The sequence below is a fragment of the Rhincodon typus genome, chromosome 5 (assembly GCF_021869965.1).
Source record: "Rhincodon typus isolate 14 chromosome 5, sRhiTyp1.1, whole genome shotgun sequence".
In the NCBI taxonomy this organism is placed as follows: Eukaryota; Metazoa; Chordata; class Chondrichthyes; order Orectolobiformes; family Rhincodontidae; genus Rhincodon; species Rhincodon typus.
Genome location: NC_063336.1, coordinates 104,717,621 through 104,739,537, shown reverse-complemented (window position 1 = coordinate 104,739,537; position 21,917 = coordinate 104,717,621). Strand labels below are relative to the sequence as shown.

The window sequence follows — 21,917 nt, the reverse complement described above, 5'->3', positions numbered from 1 at the left end:
CACTGTGCTTATGCCCTAGCCAGTAAAATGATTCAATAGGAACAGAATACAATAAAATTTCAGGATACACCTGGTACTAATATGAATGAAATGACAATCTCAATTTTTAAAATAATTTACTGCGTCCAGAAGATCTTACGGTGTTGTATGTTTATATATTTACATTATCTGTACCATTGGTTCAAATGGAGTGTGTCGAATCCAAAGTGCACAAGTACTGATGCCAATCAATTATTCTCAATTACTTCATTGAATAGATCCTTTCCTGGTATAGTAACACTTATTCAAGTCCGATGAAAGCATTCTACATAATGATAGGTTGGCGTAGTAAAATAATTCTTTTTTTGATCATCTACTTTTTTCTGTACTGCAAATTTGTATACCTTTGCTTTAAAAATAGTAACACTTAAACCTAAGCAATTTAAACTGGAAATGGGAGATTTAGGTGGAAAGTGCTCTCTCCTCCTCTTAAAACAAAATTAAAATTAAATCCGTGAAAAACAGTTTCCATTTTCTTTTATTTTGATGTTGAGCTGTACCATTTTTTGTCATGGCAACTTGTGAATCACTGGTCTTTTTTGTGATACAAGATTCTCACCTAATACAGTTGTTATAGATTTTAAAACTTGGAGGAAGTTGACAAATATATAATTTAGAAAAGCAAAGTCTGTCTCTTCTAGCTATATTGAAATATATTCGGATAATTATTATTTGTAATTAATGTATTTTCACAGCCGGTCATCCAAAATTGTTTAAATTGTTACCATCAGTTAGAAAGACAACACTTTAATTTGATTTTAAAAATAAATTAAAACATTATGAAATTACATCAATCCTAACAGTGATTCTGCTCTCTATGCTGATTTCTTGTTCTCTTAAATGTATCAATTTAAAATGGCACCACAATTACATTATTCTCAAGTGTATCATATTCTCTAATGCCCTCTTTTGACAAAGGGCAGGCAATTAATACCAGCACATTAACTTCAGTACTCATGTGGAAGAAGTTTTCATGCTGCCAAGGGGATTAGGATCCTTATCCACGAGAAGGAAGAAACAGGAAATTGTTTAATTTAGAGTTTACGTTTTATGAAGATGGAAAAGTTCATTTCCTTGAAGGAAAACAGATCAGTCCCTTCCTTGTTTTCTCCCTCCCGTTTTTTTGCTGGTGTTGGCTTGTGGCCTTAAACTCACAGCAAAGACTTATGATACTGTCGAGGTTTGTGGTGAGTAGTAAAATCATTATTCAGAAGCAAATGGTCCAAGGAAATGTTAATGAAAGCTGTCCACATTTACTCGAGCTAGAAACGTGCATCTCTACTTGTCTGAATATATCTTGAATTGTTTTGTAAGTGAAACAACACTCAGTTCTATTTTTACCTTTCCAGGACTCTTTTTCCTAGCCAATGAATCACCTAAAATGAATACGTTCTATGTTCCAGTAAGTAGATTGACAAATTTCTTGATGATATTTCCACAGAAATATGAAAAAGTTACTTTGTACTTCTCCAGCTCCTAGGATTTACATGTCTTATTAATTGAAAGCTTCTGTTGAAAACCTTATTTGAGATAAAATTGCATCATTTGTTTACACGGTGTGATTGTTTTGTTCATGTACAGCAGCTTTATATAAACATAATCTTTCACCTCTCTAGTATTTTGTCTGTTGCTGTTCATACTGTACAGATCTGGACAGTCGTGTTGGGAATCTGTTCGGGTAGGAGGCCATTGTAATAGAATCCCATTTAATATTCCTAGTATTTCTTTACATACCTGCTAGGTAGAGAAGTTAGCAATTTGGATCTGTCACTGTTTTCGTTTACTTTTCCTGCAGCTGGCAATTTTCCCTAAAGATTTTCACCACTCCCCTAGCTAATCTCAAGTATTCCAACATGGAAATTTTTGAACTTGGCACTTTGAATTACTGTAGGTGTCTCCATAGTGTATTTGCTCCATTTGAGCTGTTGGGACCTTCGATCTACTTTTAAACAATAACCAAATACTTGACTATGTGCTTCAAATTATGCATTGCAAAGAATGTGATTAGAGCACTTGTTTCAAAACCTATAGTAACTATCGAGTAAACTTAAGTATTTCAGATTTGAAAGGTGGAGTCATTTAATACAAGTTGATATTGCAATATTTGCTGACACCTGGGAACAAATCTTTCAAGAAAAGGAAAGCACTTTTGAACATGTATAGGAAGCTATTGAATTCTCAAGTTAAGTTTATAAGTTCAATATGTAGTCTAGACTTATCTAACCCTAGATAGGATGTTGATGTTGTAATTGGGACAGCACCTTGAATTAGGAAATGTAAAATTGTTGAGGGTTCCTATATCGGATTTGTCCTTAAGGTACTGCAACAAAACACAGGTATGGATATCAAATACAGAATAGTGCCCTCAGCTTCCCATTTGTAGGTTGCCAGCTTTCACCATTGAGATATGCATGTGCTTAAGGACTATTTAAGGGAGATACCTGTTGTTCAGTTTCAAGACCTTTGGAAAAAGTGGTAAGATAGTGAAGGGTTTTTTTAAAGAAAAGGTTTTTTTATTTTGCAGTGCTCATTGTCATAAGATTTTTTTTAAATTTGTAACTGAAACTTAATTTTTTTAGACAGGAGACAACAAGGTGCAGGGCTGGATGAACACAGCAGGCCAAGCAGCATCATAGGAGCAGAAAGGCTGACGTTTCGGGCCCAGACCCTTCTTCAGAAATGGGGGAGGGGAAGGGGGTTCTGAAATAAATAGGGAGAGAGTGGGAGGCGGATAGAAGATGGATAGAGGAGAGGATAGGTGGAGAGGCCGAAGAAATTACGAGAGAGTTGCAGTGGGAGATGAAGGGTCTAGGCCCGAAACGTCAGCCTTTCTGCTCCTATGATGCTGCTTGGCCTGCTGTGTTCATCCAGCCCTGCAACTTGTTGTCTCTGATTCAATTTTTTTAGACAGGCTTGCTTTTGAACTGCCATCCAGAATAATTTGGAACAAATGCTGAATACTTTTTTTTTGAGGTTTGAGATCTAACAGTCAATACTTCAATAATTTCTCTATTGAAACATAGACTTTGGGACCTGCACCACGCTGGTGTTCATTCCTGGATAATTTAACAGAGGAACTTGAAGAAAACCCAGAAACTACGGTGTATGATGACTATAAATTTGTCACCAAAAAGGATTTAGAAAATCTAGGTAAAATTTTAAATAAGCAGTTCATTTTGATGTTTAACAAGTGTGATTAATTTGTATTTGAAATTAATTACAGAGAAAAGCAACTAATTTGTTTTTTTTAGAAGTTAGGTTTGTATTTGATTTCTGTTCAGGGCTTTGAATAGAAAAGACATTTTCTTATTGCAAACTTCAGTCTTCCTCTTCAATCAATTAATATGTGTGTGTTTGCTTCAGTAAATTTTAGTTAAACACCATCACAGTCTTGGTTCTTGTCGAGTATGTATACTTACTTACTTGAGTTGTGCTCATCAGTTGCTAGATGGAAAATATAAATTATTTGAAACAAACTTGGCCTACTTGGAATTCCAAAATAGATATGCTGTAATTACTACTAGTAAGTTAGTCCTGAAGTCTTAATAGACAGTTTATCATCTTATTCTGGAAGCATAACACTCTGGCTAATGACCTCTTTTTGAGCATTGGGTTGCATGTTTTCAAGGGGCATGAGAAAGGATTAAATAACTAATTTCAGTACCTGTAATCTTGCATGACTACAACAGCTCTAGGCGGCAACAGAATTTACCTTTTTTTTAAAATAGAAACAGAAAATAAGAGCAGGAGCAGCTCATTCAGCCTTTCAAGCCTACTTCTCCATTTAGTATAATCATGGCTGATTTTGCACCTCTTTATTCTGTCCCCAGTTTCTCCCCATACCCTTTGATTCCTTCAGCCCTAAGAACTATATCTAACTCCTCCTTGAAAACATTCAATGTTTTGTCCTCAACTACTTTGTGTGGCAGAGAATACTCTTTGGGTAAAGAAATTTCTCCTTATTTAAGTCCTGAACGGCCTACCTTGTATCCTTGAACTGTGACCACTGATTCTGGACTTCCTGGGGATCAGAAACCTCCTCCTTGTCTTTACACTGTTTAGTCCTGTTAGAACTTTATAAGTTTCTATGAGATCCCTCCTCACTCTTCTAAGCTCCAGTGAATATAGTTCTAAACGATCACATCTCTGTTCATATTTCAGTCCTCCAATCCCAGGAATCAGTCTGGTAAACAAACGTTCATTGCGCTCCCTCCATAGCCAGAATGTCTTCCTTCACAAAAGGAGAGTATACACAAAAATGCGCAGAGTACTCCAGGTGTGGTCTCACCAAGGCCCTGTACAATTGCAACAAGGCATCCCTGTTTCTGTACTCAAATCTTCTTGTTGGGAAGACCAACATATCATTTGCCTTTTTCATCACTTGCTGTAACTTCATGCTTGCTTTCAGTGACTGGTGTACAAGGACATGCAGAAACTTATTGCAGTTTGCACTTACCTACATTATACTTCATCTGCCATTCATTTGCCCACTCACTAAATGTATCCAAATCATTCTGAAATATCTCTGCTTTCTCATTTAGATTACTCCAGTTATAAAAATAATAAACGTTTTTGAAGTAATAATTGCAAGAAATGTGTAAAAATGGCACAATTTTATTATTGGTTGTAATATATTTATAGCAAACATTGCAAGTGTACTTAAGTGCTACATCTTTTACATTAGGTCTCGCTCATCTTATTGGCTCTCCACTGCTTCGAGCGTACATGCATGGTTTCTTTATGGATATCCGACTGTATCACAAGGTATGCAAGTGTGCTAGTGCAGTTTTTTTCTGGACATGATCTTCATATTACAGTTTAAAGACAAAATTAACTTTTCATTTTTGACGTTGATAATAAAGGTGTTCCATAATAATTACAGTAGTATTTTAGTTCGATTTACTTCAACTCAAAATACCTTGTGCTAATTTATTGTAAAATAAGATTGTTACTAATTGTTTTAAAAGACAATTTAAAAATGCGGGAATATTCTTACCAAAGGTCATAGAACTGACAAACTCTGTCTCTTTCACAGATGTTGCCACACCAGTGTATTTAGAGCATTTTCTGTTTTTTTTATTTCAGGTTTCCAGTTTTCAGTTTTATGTTACTAATTGTTATATTGTGTGATTAAAAGGTGAAAGCTATGACAAATCCATTTGCCTATGAGGAATATCGAAAAGAGAAAATTAGGCAGAAAATAGAGGAAACGCGTGCTCAAAGAGTCCAAGTAAAGGTAAGAGACACTACTGGGCTGGAATTAGTGTTGAGTATAACAAAGAAAATTGGTTGCTTTTCCACATTGCCGTTGAAAACATTATATTAAGGTGCTGAGTGGCCAATAGAAAAAAAAAAGTTTAATTTGAAATTGCAGTTTGTTTTCTGTAAATAAATTGGTTACTTTCCTTTCTACCCTTTTTCTCCACTATTATATATCTTATTTGGAGGTTAACAAAACGTTTGTCTAAGTTTTGAATATCTTGTCATGATGTAAACATGACATCATCTTCAATGAATGGTATACATGTAATTGTATTTTATTCACGTAAGTAAATATGAAAGTTCTTAAGTCGATCCTGGAGATTTGGAAGCTAGAACGGGGTTAATAGAAATTGGTAATTTCTCATATATGATTCTGAACTTAATTGTTAGTGATGAAGCTTCTTGGACTTACCCCTCCCAAATATGGCACTTTTCTTTTCAGTCTTGAATCTCTTCAAACTACTTCCTGATGCATTACACCACTTTTTAAAGTAACTCTGGTAGCATCATATTCAAAATGTTACTATTTACATTTAAGAAGCACTTCTGAAGAAGACAGTTGTTTTTTTGACAGTGCATTCTGTGAAAATCTTGAATCTGGATGCAGTATCACTTTTAAATGAGAATGTTTTGAAAGTGTGAAATTGTTCCCAGAAATCCAGTTAGCCATTGCATAAATTTGCAAGAGTTGAGTGATATGTTGTTACTTCCTTTTTCTTCTTTAGGTGTGAGTCAATGTATTCTTTATAATAATTTCATTTTAATAAACCTGTGAACAGAAACTGCCAAAAGTAAACAAAGAACTAGCAATGAAGTTTATGGAAGAAGAGGAAGCAGAAGAGCACGTACAAAGGAAAAAGAAAGGAAGGGTAACAAACCACTAATTTTTGAGATGTTGTTGATGTGAAATTTTGTTGTAAAGGCTGACTCTTAAAATTGTCCACCTGTGTAAACTAGTCAGGAAGTTTCTGATCTTGGGGACAACAAGTTTTTCAGCCTGTTAAGTGTGATATACTTTGTACATTTCTCAAGTTTACTCAATTAGTTCTGCTGTCAGATAGTGTTCCTTACTCTTATGATTTTCTTTATCTTCCATATTGTCCATCTGATAGCTCTTAATCCACTATAATTTCAACCTTAATTTTACAAAATATCAGGAAGGAAAATATGCAGACCTAGAAACTGGTACTTCTGGTTGCCCATCCAATTAGTAAGTAAAAGAAGTTTGTCCCTCCCTGCAATACTTATGGTGTACAAATATAATTCCATTTCTTTCTTAATTTTCCTTTCTTACATTTCCTGTCTGTTCACTCTGAATAAATTTTGATTTTCTTACAATCTAAAGTTTTCTTCATTGCAAAAATACCCAAATAACTAGTAACTTCTAAAGGATATGAAAGTCATGATTTGTTGCAAACATAAGATGAATTTGTTTTCAGAGTCTACCCAATATTCTACGAGATGAGCGTTTCAAGGTCATGTTTGAAAATCCAGACTTCCAAGTCGATGAAGCCAGTGAAGAATTCAGACTCATAAATCCCATTGTCTCCAAAGCCTCAGAAAAAAGAAAGAAAAAACTGAAGCAACTACAAGAGCACCAACAGGCTGAACAGGTAACTCTCACTTTAAAAATGGTAGCAGCATCTTAATAGTAGTGATAGTGAGCCATGTGTTTTAACATCAGCTTCTTCTTAGAAGTTTTACAAATTAATTGTTGCTGATAACCAAGATAGTGGGTTTGTTGCAATTTATTTATAAAACCAAGTTTGATACAAGACTCATAATCTGTACACCAATACCATCTGTATTAAGTGAAAAGAACTCGTTTTTACACGCCCACAGATTGCAGGAAGAGGGTGTTCCAAATAAGATGTTTCAAACTGTTTTCTAATTTTCATAAACTTGTGTATTTATATAGGAAATTTATATAAGAAATTAGTCATTTCAGATTTTAGTTACAAATTATATTCTGTGGAAATTGTATAAACTGTTGCAGATAAAATCCATGGCATTTTATGTTTAACTAAGCGGCAGAATGTTCTTCCAATGCAAATATGTTTTGTTTGCAGCACTTGTTCAACTGTTCCTTGTTTAACAACTGGCTTTAAATTAACTGGCAGAAAGAACTTGCAGATAAATTTACATATTGTACTTGTTGAATGAACACAGCAGAGGGTAGTAATCTAGAGCTACATATATTTTGTGATCAAATGTCTAAATTATTGCCAACTTTATCTTGTTTGATTTTCAAAGATGGTAGTGAGCTGCCGCCTTGAACCGCTACAGGTTATTCGGTGTAAGTATGCTCACAATGCCATTAGGGATGCGGTTTCAAGATTTTGACTCCGTGACCGTAAAGGATCAGTGATATATTTTCAAGTCAGGATGCTTGTGGCTTGAAGAGGAACTTGCATGTGGTGGTGTCTCTGTCTGCTGCACTTGTCCTAGATGGTAGTGCTTATGGGTTTGGAATGTGCTGTCCACAGGAGCTTTGGTGAATTTCTGTGTTGTGCATCTTGTACATGGTACATACAGCTTGTACTAAGTGTCAGTGGTGAAGGGATTGAATGTTTGGAGGTGTTGTCATTCAAGCTGAATTCCAGAGGGACGTGAGAGCAACTGCCCTGTCATCGGGCTCCCTTTGACCAACTGGCATCAAGGATCCCTAGCAAAATTGGAATTGTTAGGAATCAGCGAGGTGGAGGTGAGGTTGGGGGTAACTCTGCTGATCAGTCATAGCTGGCACAAGTTAAAATAGCTGTGATGGTTGGAGGTCAGTTATCTCAGTCACAGGACGTTGCTGCATGAGTTATTCAGGGGAGTGTCTTGCACCCAATCATCTTTAGTTCCTTGATCAATGACCTTCCATGTATAAGGTTGGAACTGGAGGATGCTGGCTGATGATTGTTCAGTATTCAGCATCTTTTGCAACTCCTTAGATTCCGCAGCAATCCATGTCCAATGATAAAATCTGGACAGCGTCCAGGTTTGAACTGAGAAGTGGCAAATGACATTTGTGCTACACAGGTGCCAGGCAGTGACAATCTCCAGAAGAGAGAAGCTAATGGCCCTTGACATTCAATGAAACCCCCCACTATCAGCATTCTGGGTGTTAAAATTGACCAGAAACTCATGTGGACCAGCCATATAAATACTGAGTGCAAAAGTAGGTCAGATGCTAGAAATCCTGCAGTGCATAATTTACAACCTGACTCCCCAAAGTCTGTCCACCATCTGTAAGGTACGAGTAAGGAATGTGATGGAATACTCCCCATTTGCCTAGTTGAGTGCAGCTCCAGCATACTCAAGAAGCTTGGCGCTATCCAGGACAAAGTAGCCTGCTTCATTGGCATTAAATCAACAAACAATCACTCCCTCGATGTCCACCAGACATTATTAGCAGTGTGTACATCTACAAGATCCACTGCAGAAATTCACTAAGGCTCCTTAGACAGCATCTTCTAAACATAACTACTACCATCAAGAAAACAAGGGCAGCAAATATGTGGGAACACCACCATTGTCAAGTTCCCCTCCAAGACACTCACCATCCTGACATGTTCCTTCAGTGTCACTGGGACGCAATTCTGGAAGCCCCTTCTAACAATCCTGTGGCTGTACCTATACAAAATTATTGCAGCAGTTCAGGAAGACTGCGCACCACCTTCTGAAAGGCAATTAAGGATCAACAATAATTGCTGGCCCAGCCGGCAAAAGCTAGATACTCTGAATTTAAAACGGTGCCTCATGTGGATTTTTCTTGTTTCCTTAAACTTGCAGCCTATTCAAATATAAGCTGAAAGTTAGGCTATATGAAAATTCAAAGTTAAACTGGTGTTTAATTATTTTGTTTGAAAATACCATTTTTAATAACTCTTTTTTGGACATAACATACAGAATTATGTTAATTAAAAGTTGGCTAGTGTCAGTGGTGACTTATGAAATGATTTAAGCTCTAGAATGAGAGTAGTGAAACAAATGCTTTTTAAAATTGTGGATGTTTTCAGAATTTAAGTTTTTACATACAAATGTATTTTTGTGATCTGTAGGAGGAAGAGGAGTTAGAAGGAAAACCAAGTGATGCTGAGAGCTCTGAAAGCTCGGATGATGATCATGGATGGGTTGAAGAAGTCCAAAAACAGCACAAACTCCTGCGCAGAGAACAGAAATTGAGACTGATGGAAAGCAATCAGCAAATTCATTCAAAACCAAAGTTCTTTGAGATTAAAACTGGAGAAGAGTTCAAAAGTTTTAAAAATGCTGCCCAAAAACACAAGCTGCTCAAGTGAGTGTGGCTTCTATGTTTCAATAAACTGCACATTGCCAAAAATTTAAAAATTACAGGTTTCTTAGTAGCAGATTGTTGAGATTTTACCAGCTCTTGTGTTACGTTCGTGTTTCTTCAACGTTTACCCTCTTAACATTTTTAATGCTCGAAAATTGTCAACATCCTTTAAATAATTGTTAGGGGTGCTGTATAGCTGTTGTAAGGTGATCAAAGCTCTGGTAGCAATTGCATCAGAGCTCACGATACCCTAATTTGAGCTCTTGACCCCACTTAGGATCCTGCAAATAACCTTGGGGACTAATTTAGGTTAGATTATATAAAAAAAGATTATGTAGACCATCTTTGTATTGCTTGCAACATAAAAGGTTGTGGGGTAATCTGAGGGGGGTTTTTTTTCAGTATTTTGAAAGAGTCGATAGAAACATTGTTTTGCTGTTGAGGAAGTCTTCGACAATGGAACTTCATCTTAACGTCACAGAGCATTTTCAGAGAAGAGTTAATAAACATATCACACAAAGTGGTAGAAGTGTGGAGCTTTATCGCACAAAAATGTAGTAGATGCTAACTCCAATTAATTTTCAATCTGAATTGTGTGGATTATTGCTACTCAGGATATAATGAGTGAATGATGTTAGAACACAGATTGACCACAATTTCATTGAATGGCAGAACAATGTTATTGTTCCTCTCCTACCTCCCAATGAGCGATCTGGCAAAGCTTTCTTACTCTTTAATAGAAGGTATCGAAAAGTAATTGAATGTAAAACAATATTTGTGGACGTCTGATGAAAATTTTAGTATCGCTTTGTTTAGCTGGTAGCTTTGCTTTTTTTTAAATCAAAGTTGTGGGTTCATGTTCCTTTCTGGGTATGTTTGCATAATCTATGCAGACACTTCAGTGGAACACTTCTAAATTATATTAAATTATGGGCCTTGTCTGCCTGCTCAGATAATGTAAAAGATATTGTGGCACTATTTGAAAAAGAACAGGGAGTTCTTTCAGTCCTGAACAGTGTTAGTTGTTCAGCTAACACCAGTATCAACAGTAACTAATCATTCACCTAACCTAACTGTCTGTAGGTCCTTGTAACATACAGTTTGACTACCAAGTTTGCCTGTAGAACAGTGACAGTACTTCAAAAGTTAATGCATGGTTTTGATGTTCAAGAGGCAACATATGAAGGAAGTTTGTCCTTTCTCACTGCAATTTTGTAAAATGTAAATGATGGATCCAACTGTTAAATTGTAGATCTGTTATTTATATGAACTGTGTTGTTCTGCCAGCCAAACCACCCCCCACATCACCACCGCATACTGCGGGTCTGCGCGTGCACACTCGCCCGCGTGTATGTATGCTATTGAACCATGCCTGTGTGCATCAGTTGACTTCTGCCCGCCGTTTATAGAAGTACCTTCAATGTCTCAATGCTTTGTTGTGAAGAAAATTAGTGAAGACCTTATCCTCAATGACTATATGATACCTACTGGAAATACCCATGTGCGGATATTGGGTCAGTGAAGAAATCATTTAGAATGCTTTATTAGTTGAGTAACCTGATCTTTTTTTTAGCCAGTATCTTTTGGGGTCCTTGAGGTGTTTGACTATTGACAACCTATCTTAGCATGATCTCTGCTTTCAAAAGGATCGGAAGAAGCCAGAAAATATTTGAGATCTTGATCTCATGCCATGATTGTCTTCTAATGTAAAATTACTGATCAACTTAAGTGTAACTATGCTACATATTTTATACTTCTGGCACTGTCATCCTGTAGAAGTATACAAAACATTAATTCCTGCCTTTACCATTATTGTTATTCACGATTGTACAGAACAACACTTGAAGATCGCTTGAAACATGAAGAAAAGACTGGAACACTTCATCTATCTGATACCACTGTAGGCAGTAAACAGTTAACATTCACACTTAAAAAGGTGAGTTGCATCCACAGTAAGGATAGAATATTTGTCAATGTGATAAAGTAAGTGCCCAAGTAAGGAATATCCCTGTTGTGTTATGATATATCATGTTGGTCATCAATTAGGAGGGCTGAAAACTTTAATCTTGTTACATAGCATTTTATCCTCATTGGAAAATTTCTTTAATGGATCAGATTACACTAATTTGCAAGTACTTGACACCCTTTCCTTTTAAATAAAAAGTCAAATGTTATGGATTTAGACAATAATGAAGTTGCAATTTCAGGAATTCAACTTGGTAAGCATCTAATTTCACACCTATTTTGAAGATTCCAGTTACTGTAGTAAGCATTGCAGTGAGTCTCTACTGATACTGAATTATTTTAATTTTATTATTATTCATGGGGAGTGGGCATTGATGGTTAGGTAAGCATTCATTGTTCATGTAATTGACCTGGAACGACTAAACTGATCCAGTGCATATGATCTGTTATGAATGTGACTGAGATAAAGCACAAACCCCATCTTGCGTAACTGCCTTAAATAAACTGCAGGCCTCCATCAACAGGGACTTGAAGGTACACAGACAATGGACTAGATAGGCAATTTGCCAGATTACTGCTTTGAGAGTGAAGATTTAAATCTAACTGAGTGCATTCAATGCTGTAGCGCAAAGTCATGCTAAAGAAACAGCTTTATCCATGTTACATAATTTTCTTTCTAATGAAGATTATTTTTTAAAAATACTACAATGTTAACCTTAAATCAGCATGAAGATTTCATTGTTGGTGTAGACATGGGGAAAAATCAAATTGAACAATAGGAGCACTGTTCTGAGTCAGGAATATGGTTGCCTTGTTTAACAGTTAATTAAGCGTCATTCTGTTTTTGACTTTTAATACTGATACAGTAGCAAAAGAAATGTTCTGTTCTCAGCATAAACACTTGCAACTTTGAACACAAACATTGACTATTAAAGCAACCTCCTGAAGTTCAGTGGTGAGAGTGGGACGTTTGAGGAGGTGTAGAAGGGGACATTAGGGTTATGTGACAACCTGACTCAGTCCACAACGGAAGAACTGAATGTTTGGATTCTTGATTGTTTTGTGTTTTTTTTTTCGAAACTATGAAAACTCTATGCTGCTAATCATATTTTTTCTATGGCAAATCTAAAAAGATTTGTACTTAACACACAGACAGGAAAATAATTTTTTTTTCAGCAGCTTCTGAAACTACCATTTTTATTGAGGGGATTAAAAACGCTTCTAGTCACTAATGTCTTTTATGGAAAAAAATCTGCCCACACATGATTCCAGACACACAGTGACATGATTGACTGTTAGTTAGCCCTCTGAAATGCTCTAGCATTTATTGCTTCAAGGGATGGTTGGATTCACTGGAAGAATAAATACCTTAAAATTAGCTAAACTGTAAAGGGACTATTGATTATAAATTCCATTTATGTGTCTGATAACCTTCCAGTAACTACTGCACCTGATTTGTAAGATTATTAGGTCACTAGGTTCTGCCATCTGTAAGTCCCCAGCCTTCCCATTTTCAAGATCTTTCTCAAAATGTGTGCCTTTGATTTACCCGGCTTAAACATGTCCATTTTCCCTTCCTCTCATTCTCTGCTGCATTCATTCTTTTTTCTGAATGTAAGGCACTTTGATTTGCATATCATGTAAAATACAAGCTATTCATTCTCTCAACCTTTCCTTTGTAGTCGGAACAACAAAAGAAGCGACAAGAGGCTGAAAAGCAGCATCATGAAGAAAGAAGACGACTCAGGCGTTCTGCAGGACATCTCCGAGGCAAAGCAATGAAAAGGAAGTCATTCTTCTAAACCAAGAATTCTACTGTTCCTACTTTACTTCCTCAGTGAATAAGTAGGAGCAAAGTAATTCCGAAACACTGATGTCGGCAGTAATAAGTGAAGCAAAAATAAAATCCACTTACAGTTGCTCCAGACAGGAACTCTTGCTATCTGCTTCTTCAGATTAGATGATCAAGAAGAATTTAAGATGCAAGACTGAAGATTTCTATTTGTGAATAACATTCTCTATTAAAGACTAAATATTTTGTATTTATAAATAGAAGATTTTTTAAAATTATAAAATATTGTTCATATTTTGTCTTGTCTTTTTTTTCCCTAAGTTAGAATTTTCTATATCCTGACTAGAAACCAAAAACAACTAAATTAATACTATTGTTTCAAATGAAACCAGCAATCATGTTCTTTGAGTGGAATTTGTTCAGTATATAGATGCAAAAGTCTAGAAGCATCAGAGGAGCAGAAAAATTGACGTTTTGGGTTGGGACCCTTCTACAGGCCCTTCTTGTTATCTCTGACTCCAGTATCTGCAGTTCGTGCTGTCTCCTATATAAATAAGTGCTTTTTGCCTTTTTCCCTCCCATTTGCTCCTCTCCTCTCCCCTTTTTCTCACTGTCCCTGCAGGGTGTGGAAAATTTAAGCAAGCAGTTAATACAGATCAGCTCCCTTTATCATGCCTTAGCCTTGCATCTGAATTAGAAGGCCGTTCACCCTAGTAAAGCTCCTCTAACATTTGATAAAACTGTGGTTGATCTAATTGTGGCCTGTACTTTCCTGCCTTTCCCTATGCTGTTTGGCTCCCTTGACAATCAAAAATCTATCTACCACAGCTTTTTGTTACCCTGGCACTGCCTACAGTGCTGTATTGTAGAGAGAGTTCTATAGACTAGTGACCCTTGGAAATTTTCCACATTTGAATTCTAGTCTCCCACAAGGAAATACATTCTTTCAGCATCCACTGTATCAATATCAACTCCCCTTAGGATCTTATTTCAATAAGATAACCTCTCCTTTTTTCTAAACTCCAGTGGGTAATCTTTCCTCACAAGATGCTGATTACTTACTGTACCTCCATACTAATTTTTTGTAATTCAAATACTAGGACACCAAAATCCCTCTGTACCACAGCTGTGCAATCTCTCAATTTAAATAAATGCTGCTTTTCTATTTTTCCTGCTGATCAATCACTTAAATGTCTTTTACCCACACTACCACCATAACCCTTTACACCATTGATAATCAGAAAGCTTTCATTCTCTACATTAAACTCTTATCTTAATAGCTTTACAAATCTTTGAAAGTGGCAGAACACATTGATGTATGGAAACTCTCTTCATGCATCCCATTCAAAATTAACATATATGACCCCACCTCATCCTTCCTCTGAAAGTGCATTACTTCAATTCTTTGCATCAAATGTTACCTGTCAAGTGTTGTTAACTAAATTTGTGGATGACACAAAGATGGGTAGTAAAGTACGTTTTAAAGAAGATGCAAGGAATGTACCAATGAATATCGAAAGCTTTAGTGATTAGGCAACTATCTGGAAGGTGAAGTTGTTCACTTTGGCAAGAAGAATAAAAAAAGCTTGGGAATTCTGAGGTAAAGAGCGATTTGGTGTTCTGGTATGAGTCACAAAGTTAGTATGCAGGTATGGCATATGAATAAAACGTTCTTTCATTTATATAAATAATTTGGATGTGAATATAGGAGGTGGGGTTAGTAAGTTTGTAGATGACACTAAAATTGGACCAGTCGCGGACAACGAATAAGGTAACCTCAGAGTACAACAGGATTTTAATCACATGGGCTGATGGAGTTTAATTTCGATGAATGTGAGGTGCTGCATTTTGGAAAAGCAAATCAGGGCAGGACTTATACACTTAATGGGCAGGTCCCAGGGAGTGTTGCTGAACAACGACATTTTGGAGTGCAGGTTCATAGTTCCTTAAAATTGGAGTTTCAGGTAGATAGGATAGTGAAGAAGGTGTTTGGTATGCTTGCCTTCATTGGTCAGTGCATTGAGTATAGGAGTTGGGAGGTCATGTTGCTGCTGTACAGGACATTGGTTAGGCCACTTTTGGAATATTGTGTGCAGTTCTGGTCTCTCTGCTACAGGAAGGATGTTGTGAAACTTGAAAGAGTTCAGAAAAGATTTACAATAATGTTGCCAGGGTTGGAGGGTTTGAGCTATAGGGAGAGGCTGAGGGGTGACCTTATAGAGGTTTATAAAATCATGAGGGGCATGGATAAGGTAAATAGACAAGGTCCTTTCCCTGGGGTGGGGGGGTCCAAGACTAGAGGACACAGGTTTAATGTGAGAGGGGAAAGATTTAAAAGGGACCTAAGGGCCAACTTTTTCATCCAGAGGGTGGTGCATGTATGGGATGAGCTGCCAGAGGAAGTGGTGGAGGCTGATACAATGACAACATTTAAAAGGCATCTGGATGGGTATATGAATAGGAAGGGTTTAGAGGCATATGGGCCAAATGCTGGCAAATGGGACTAGATTTATTTAGGATATTCAGGGTTTGAGTGAAGATTTGTAGCTTGGGTACTAGTTGTAAATGTTGGTGCGTTTGCCGAGCATGGAGGTTTGATAGCAGACGTTTCATCCGCTTACTAGGTGACATCCTCAGTGGTGTGGAGCCTCTTGTGAAGTGCTGTTGTCTTGTGCAGGTTTGAATTTGTATGGGTAACACAGTGTGAAGCTGGAGGAGCACAGGGGGCCGGGCAGATGGGATGCGATCCTGTATTATGAGAGGAATTAAACACTAGAAGTCAGGATGGTATCCTTGAGTTTTAGAGGGCATTATTGAGACCATACCGCAAAGGCAAAGTGCAATTTTCATCTCTTTATATAAGGATACAAGAAATTGCATTGGAGGTGGTTCAAAGTAAATTTACTAGATTGCAATTGTATTGTACTACTCAAGAGGGTTCCTGGTCAACTATTAGCACAGGGCAGAGATCTCGTTCTAAAAAAAATTGTTTTTCTCTTGTAGTAACTAAAGCTATAAACCTGTTACTTATTGCCTTGGCTGCTTCAAAATCACTTGATTTCCAAAAAGCAGAAGATGGCATACAGCACACATTACAGCTTTTGACTTCTGTAATTGATCAAAATCATAGCCTATGTACTGCTGAATATAAAACCAAGAAAGCACATGATCATGTTCAATCCAGAAACTGCCCAAATAACTCCTTGTCTTTCAACATCCTTCCTTTAGGGAGAGAGACAAATATTCCCTGGAATATAAAAAAATCCTACAGTCTGATCTTACTAACTTAATGTTGAACAGATTCCCAGTGCCCCAGCACCGACTTCACCCTTGTGTTTAAATCCCTTTAGAACCTCTCTATCTCTAATTTCCATTAGTTGCACAAAAATCTTCAGCCAATTCAGGATATGTGCATTCTTACGACAAATCTCATAAGCCCCACTCAAAATATTATTGCTAATATCTTCTGAAATACTTTTAGTACAATTGCCAGCCTAAACTCTTCTGCCATCCACATACTCCTTATTTTTTAAAAGCCCGAATACTTTATCTAAACTTTTAATTCAACACCTATTTTTTGTCTCCTTATGCTTCTAGAAATTGTCTTAACCTTGTTTTTCTTGCACATGCTGTGTGAATGCAACCTGTTGCTGTTGATAGCAGTACTGTGTTATTTCATATCGGAGCAAAAATTAGGTGCCAAAAAGTGGGAGGTTGAAGGTACAAGTCCCCCAAGCAGACTGGATGATGTATATTGAACACTATAGCAGTCTCAGCAGGAAAAGATTGAACGTGGTGGATGGGCAGTATCTTGTAACCAACCAAAAGAAGCATTAATCAAGGTTTGGAAACAGGCCAACTGTCTGTCAACAAAGAACAGTTGTAAATCTACAGTGATCTTTTACATTTGGAAAATTAAATCCTTTTAAAAAATGCAATTTAGTCCAGCAACATTCTTGTACTCCAAAGCTCAATCATTAATTACATGTCCTGCATTCAAAAAGAAGGAAATATAGACTTAATGCTTTTATTTTGTAATTTCTTGAATACTGTGGGTGATCAATAATCTTGCCATTGTAGAATCAATTTTAACCAAGTTCTTAAACTATGACTCTTAACATTTATAGCCAGAATTTTAATGATAGCAGTGACAGAAATTGTGACAAACTTCAATTGTGACAACCTTTTCTTTAAAAAAAATTGAACATTACTTAAAGGTCATGAGAGGTAAAGAATTTGGTGTTGAGGCCAGATCAGATCAGTATGACCTCAAGTAGAGATGTTTCAAGGTGCTAAATAGCCTAGTCTTGTTTATATTTATTATGTTTTGGCCAAGTGTAGCCATTGTTATACAGCGATTCTGACAGAAGTAGTTAATGTGCTAGAATTCTGGAATTCTTCAGAACAGGTCCTGAAAAGTCCTTGAGATTGTGCAGTATCATACATTGTAGCTGTAAGGCTACTCCGAGTGAAAGCTTTTTTAGACACCATGTGGGACCACAGAAAATTTCTGTTACTCTAAAACTGGTATCAGAAGAAACAAATTTAAAATGACACAACACTGCTCTGGCTTTGCTTCCTCTTCAAACAGATTTACTAAACAACGGTCGTGTGCCTTTAAACTAATTTCTTCTGGCACAATTTTGTTGGGGTGAAGAAGTTACGTTTCTTTAATACTGTATTTTTGCAACAATGTCAAAAATATAATGACCTTGTAACTCTAAATGCATGGCTTTGGGTATGAATAACATCTCTCCTAGCATGCAAATGTAACGATGACAAAGTAGCAAAATTACTTGAATTGTATAAGATACTTACTATCAGTCATAGAACTCAGGTTCCTAATCATTTTGCACAATTTGTATGTTCAGAGCAAGGTCTAAAAATCTAAAACTCTGCCAATTTAGCTGAGCTGGATCAGAAAACCTCAGTTGCAAATTGAGTTATAACAGAGAAAGTCATTGTTCTTATCTGATGTGAATATATGTATTGTAGACAAATGTGTAACTCAAAGTGAAGCTTTATGTCAAAAATGGTTTCAGCAATGTCTTCCTACAGTAGCTCACTGGTTAAGGTAGTGAATATTAGAATCTCACTGATCACGATGTCTCAAAATGGTAAGCATAATACAATCATGTCAGCACCTCTGTGTCACTGAGAGGCAGTTGGCTGTTGTTTTTACCGATCATGACCAGTATCTAGTAATTCTGGTGGGAGTGCATAGGTGAGGATATCTGATATAAATTTTGTTGAAGTATAAGATTGGCACCATTGCCAAAGAGTAAACTAACAAAATTGTGCATTTATATACCGTATTGCCTTTAACAAAGTAAAATATCCCAAGATGAAGCTTCACAGGAACAATTACATAAAAAATTGAGCCAAAGAAAGAAATATCAAGCTTGTGGGCAGAAAGCTTGGACAGAGATAGGTTTTAATGAGTATCTTAAAGGAAGAAGATGAAGTGGAGAAATAGAGAAATTTAGGAAGGGAATTTCAGAGCTTAGCGTCTAGATCTCTTTGGTTACTCATAAGGGGGGTTCAGGAAGGACCTTTACACACTAAAATTGTAAATGGTAACATGAATGCAGACCTTATAGTGGAGATGGAGGGGTTTTAAATAAATTGAGCTGCTGGCCAAAGGAAAAGTACTCAAAGATAATAATCTGTGTACAGCGAGTTATTAGCTTATATGCAACTGAAAGTTCTGAAAAATGTGGATTGGAGAGAAACTCATGCCGTCTACTATTCAAACATCAATAAGCTTGATGTCAGAAGTGAGCATTAGAACATTTTGTACAGCCACATTGCTAGAGACAGTTGTTAGGTACTTGCAAGATGGTATTGAAGTAAAGGTAAGGGTTATTTTGAGAATGTGACCAGTAGAGTAGACAAGGGTGAATCAGTAGATGTTGCGTATCTGAACTTTCAAAAGGCTTTTGACAAGATTCTACACAAGAGATTAAGGAAAATTAAAGCTCATGGTGTCTGAGGTAATGTATTGACATGGATAGAGAACTGGTTGGCAGACAGGAAGCAGAGAGTTGGAATAAACAGATCCTTTTCAGAGTGGCAGGCCGTGACAAGTGAGGTGCTGCAGAGTTCGGTGCTGGGACCTCAGCTGTTCACAATATACATTAACAAATTGGATGAAGGAATTGAATGGCATATCTCCACATTTGCAGATGACACTAAGATGGGTGGCAGTGTGTGCTGTGAGGAGGATGCTAAAAGGCTGCATGGTCACTTGGATAGACTGGCTGAGTGGGCAAATACTTGTCAAATGCAATATAATGTGTACAAATGTGAGGTTATCCACTTTGGTCACAAAAACAGGAAGGCAGATTATTATCTGAATGGTGGCAGTTTAGGAAGAGGTGAAGTGCAACAAGACCTGGGTGTCATGGTGACACATTTGCTGTAGGTTGGCATGCAGGTACAGCAGGCAGTGGGGATAGCTAATGGCATGCTGGCTTTCATGGCGAGAAGATTTGAGTATCTCATTCCCACCCTCTCTCCATACCTCTTGATCCCTTTAGACTGTGACCCCTTGTTCTGGACTTCCCTGACACTCGGAGCAAGGATATCTTGCTGCAGTTATACAGGGTGTTGGTGAGGCCACACCTTGAGTATTCTGTGCAGTTTTGGTCTCCTAGTCTGAGGAAGGACGTTCTTGTCATTGAAGGAGTCTAGCAAAGGTTCACCAGATGGATTCACAGGATGGCAGGATTGACATATGAGGAAAGACTGGATCGACTGGGTTTGTATTCATTGGAATTTAGAAGATTGGTGGGGAGGGGGGGAATCTCATAGAAACATATAAAATCCTGATGGGACTGGACAGGCTAGATGTGGGAAGAATGTTGCCAGTTCACTAGATATATTCAAGAGGCAGCTGGATCAAGAGGTATGCAGAGAGGGCAGGAATGAAATACTGAGATTGCATGATCATATTGAATGGTGGTGCAGGCTCAAAGGGCTGAATGGCCTACTCCTGCACTTATTTTCTTTGTTTCTATGTTCATCAACCAAGTTGAGTTCTTTGAGGAGATTTCTAGATTAATGAATGAAGGTATGTTAATATATTTGCTCGTTCAAAAAACTTTGATAATGTGCTGCACAAGACATTATTATTAGATCATGTGGAATTGGAAGGTGAAACCCTGAGTTAGATAGAAAATTTTTTGCCTTCACAAAGAGGGTTACCATTCATAATAATGGTTCCATATACCAACTCATGACGTTCCACAAGAATCAATATTTGGACCTTTATTCTTCTCAATCTATATTAATGATCTGAATGAAGCCACTAGGGGTACTGTTTGCAGATAATATTAAAACAAGCCAGTATCAGTACACTTTTTAAAAAAATCAACCAGCTCTAGCCACTATGGTGTATTGGGCTATCAATATCGATAAATGTACTATAGGGCTAGTACCAAACACAAAAATAATGACTATTCTACCAATTGATCATGTAATTCTTTTCCTTTTCTAACTATAGGTCATATTGTTACAACATGTAAGCTTGCGTGTATTTCATGGTTTCAACATAATGTCCCAAGAGTCTACACGAATGGATGTAATGAAAGAAGACAGTGGCAGAAATAGAAGATTCCTAGAAGAAATGGGCAATCAAAAGAAACTTAAAATTCATCACATTAAAATAATAGTGAAATTCGCTGCAGTATTGAGTAGAAAGTACTAAGTATTTTGTGGGGAAATTTGCAAATATATATGTATGTATCAACTGGGTAGATTTCGCCATCCCATTAGTGCCTTCTCAATGTTTAGACGTGGTTTAGGCTCCAGTCATATAAGTTTTGTAACTTAGAAACAGTTGCAATAGTGAATCAGGTTGGCAAAGTTCAAACTATTTGCCAAAAATATCCACTTAATAGTGAAAGTAAATATGTTGTTACAATTCTCTAGGAAGACGGTTTTAACTACTGAATGTAGAAACTACATTTTTGCACAGCCTAAATACAATTGAAATTGTATAAAATTTAATAGTAACTGCAGTCAATCTTAGAAGTGTGGGAGAGAAGTTAAAGAAAATAACTTTTTTGTAGCATCAATGTATAATGTTCCTTAGATTCTCAATAAATAAAACATGCTTAAGATATGCTTTTACTCCATTCTTTATTTTTGCCTTGCAACTGTCAATGGATTTAATTTTAAGGTTTTTTTTCAGAAAAAAAGTTCTTTGGATTAAAAAGGGGTTGTTGACCACAATCTAGATCAAAGAAATGTGTTTAAAGATGGACAGAAGCACAATGAGGTGATGGAATCTGGGGATAGAGTTCCATGAAATAACATACCTAGTTATCCCTTAAAACATCACATCATACAGGCGTTAACCTAAGAGGTTGATCAAAGAAATAGGTTTTAAGGAGAGTTGTAAAGCAGGTGTGGCGCAGAAATTCAGGAAGAGAATTCTTGATCTTAAGGTCTAGATGGTGAAATTATGTCCACACTCAGATATGCAAAAGGACAGAGCTGGTGATTTGCAAGAGCTCACAGATCCTGTTATGGCTGAATATATTTGAAAGAGATAGGAAATTATTTGGCTTT

The 21,917-nt window shown here is 36.8% G+C and overlaps 1 protein-coding gene across 1 annotated transcript in view; it reads left to right on the top strand.

Annotated features, from left to right (window-relative positions):
- nol10 (nucleolar protein 10) overlaps positions 1–13,635 on the top strand; it is a 46,162-nt gene extending 32,527 nt beyond the window's left edge. The window contains exons 13-21 of the mRNA XM_020511446.2: positions 1,389–1,441; positions 3,063–3,189; positions 4,724–4,803; positions 5,177–5,275; positions 6,081–6,170; positions 6,741–6,914; positions 9,351–9,586; positions 11,420–11,522; positions 13,234–13,635. Coding sequence (XP_020367035.2) covers positions 1,389–1,441; positions 3,063–3,189; positions 4,724–4,803; positions 5,177–5,275; positions 6,081–6,170; positions 6,741–6,914; positions 9,351–9,586; positions 11,420–11,522; positions 13,234–13,353 — 1,082 coding nt within the window. The 3' untranslated portion in view covers positions 13,354–13,635. The remainder of the gene's footprint in view (positions 1–1,388; positions 1,442–3,062; positions 3,190–4,723; positions 4,804–5,176; positions 5,276–6,080; positions 6,171–6,740; positions 6,915–9,350; positions 9,587–11,419; positions 11,523–13,233) is intronic.
- Positions 13,636–21,917: the final 8,282 nt, after the last annotated feature.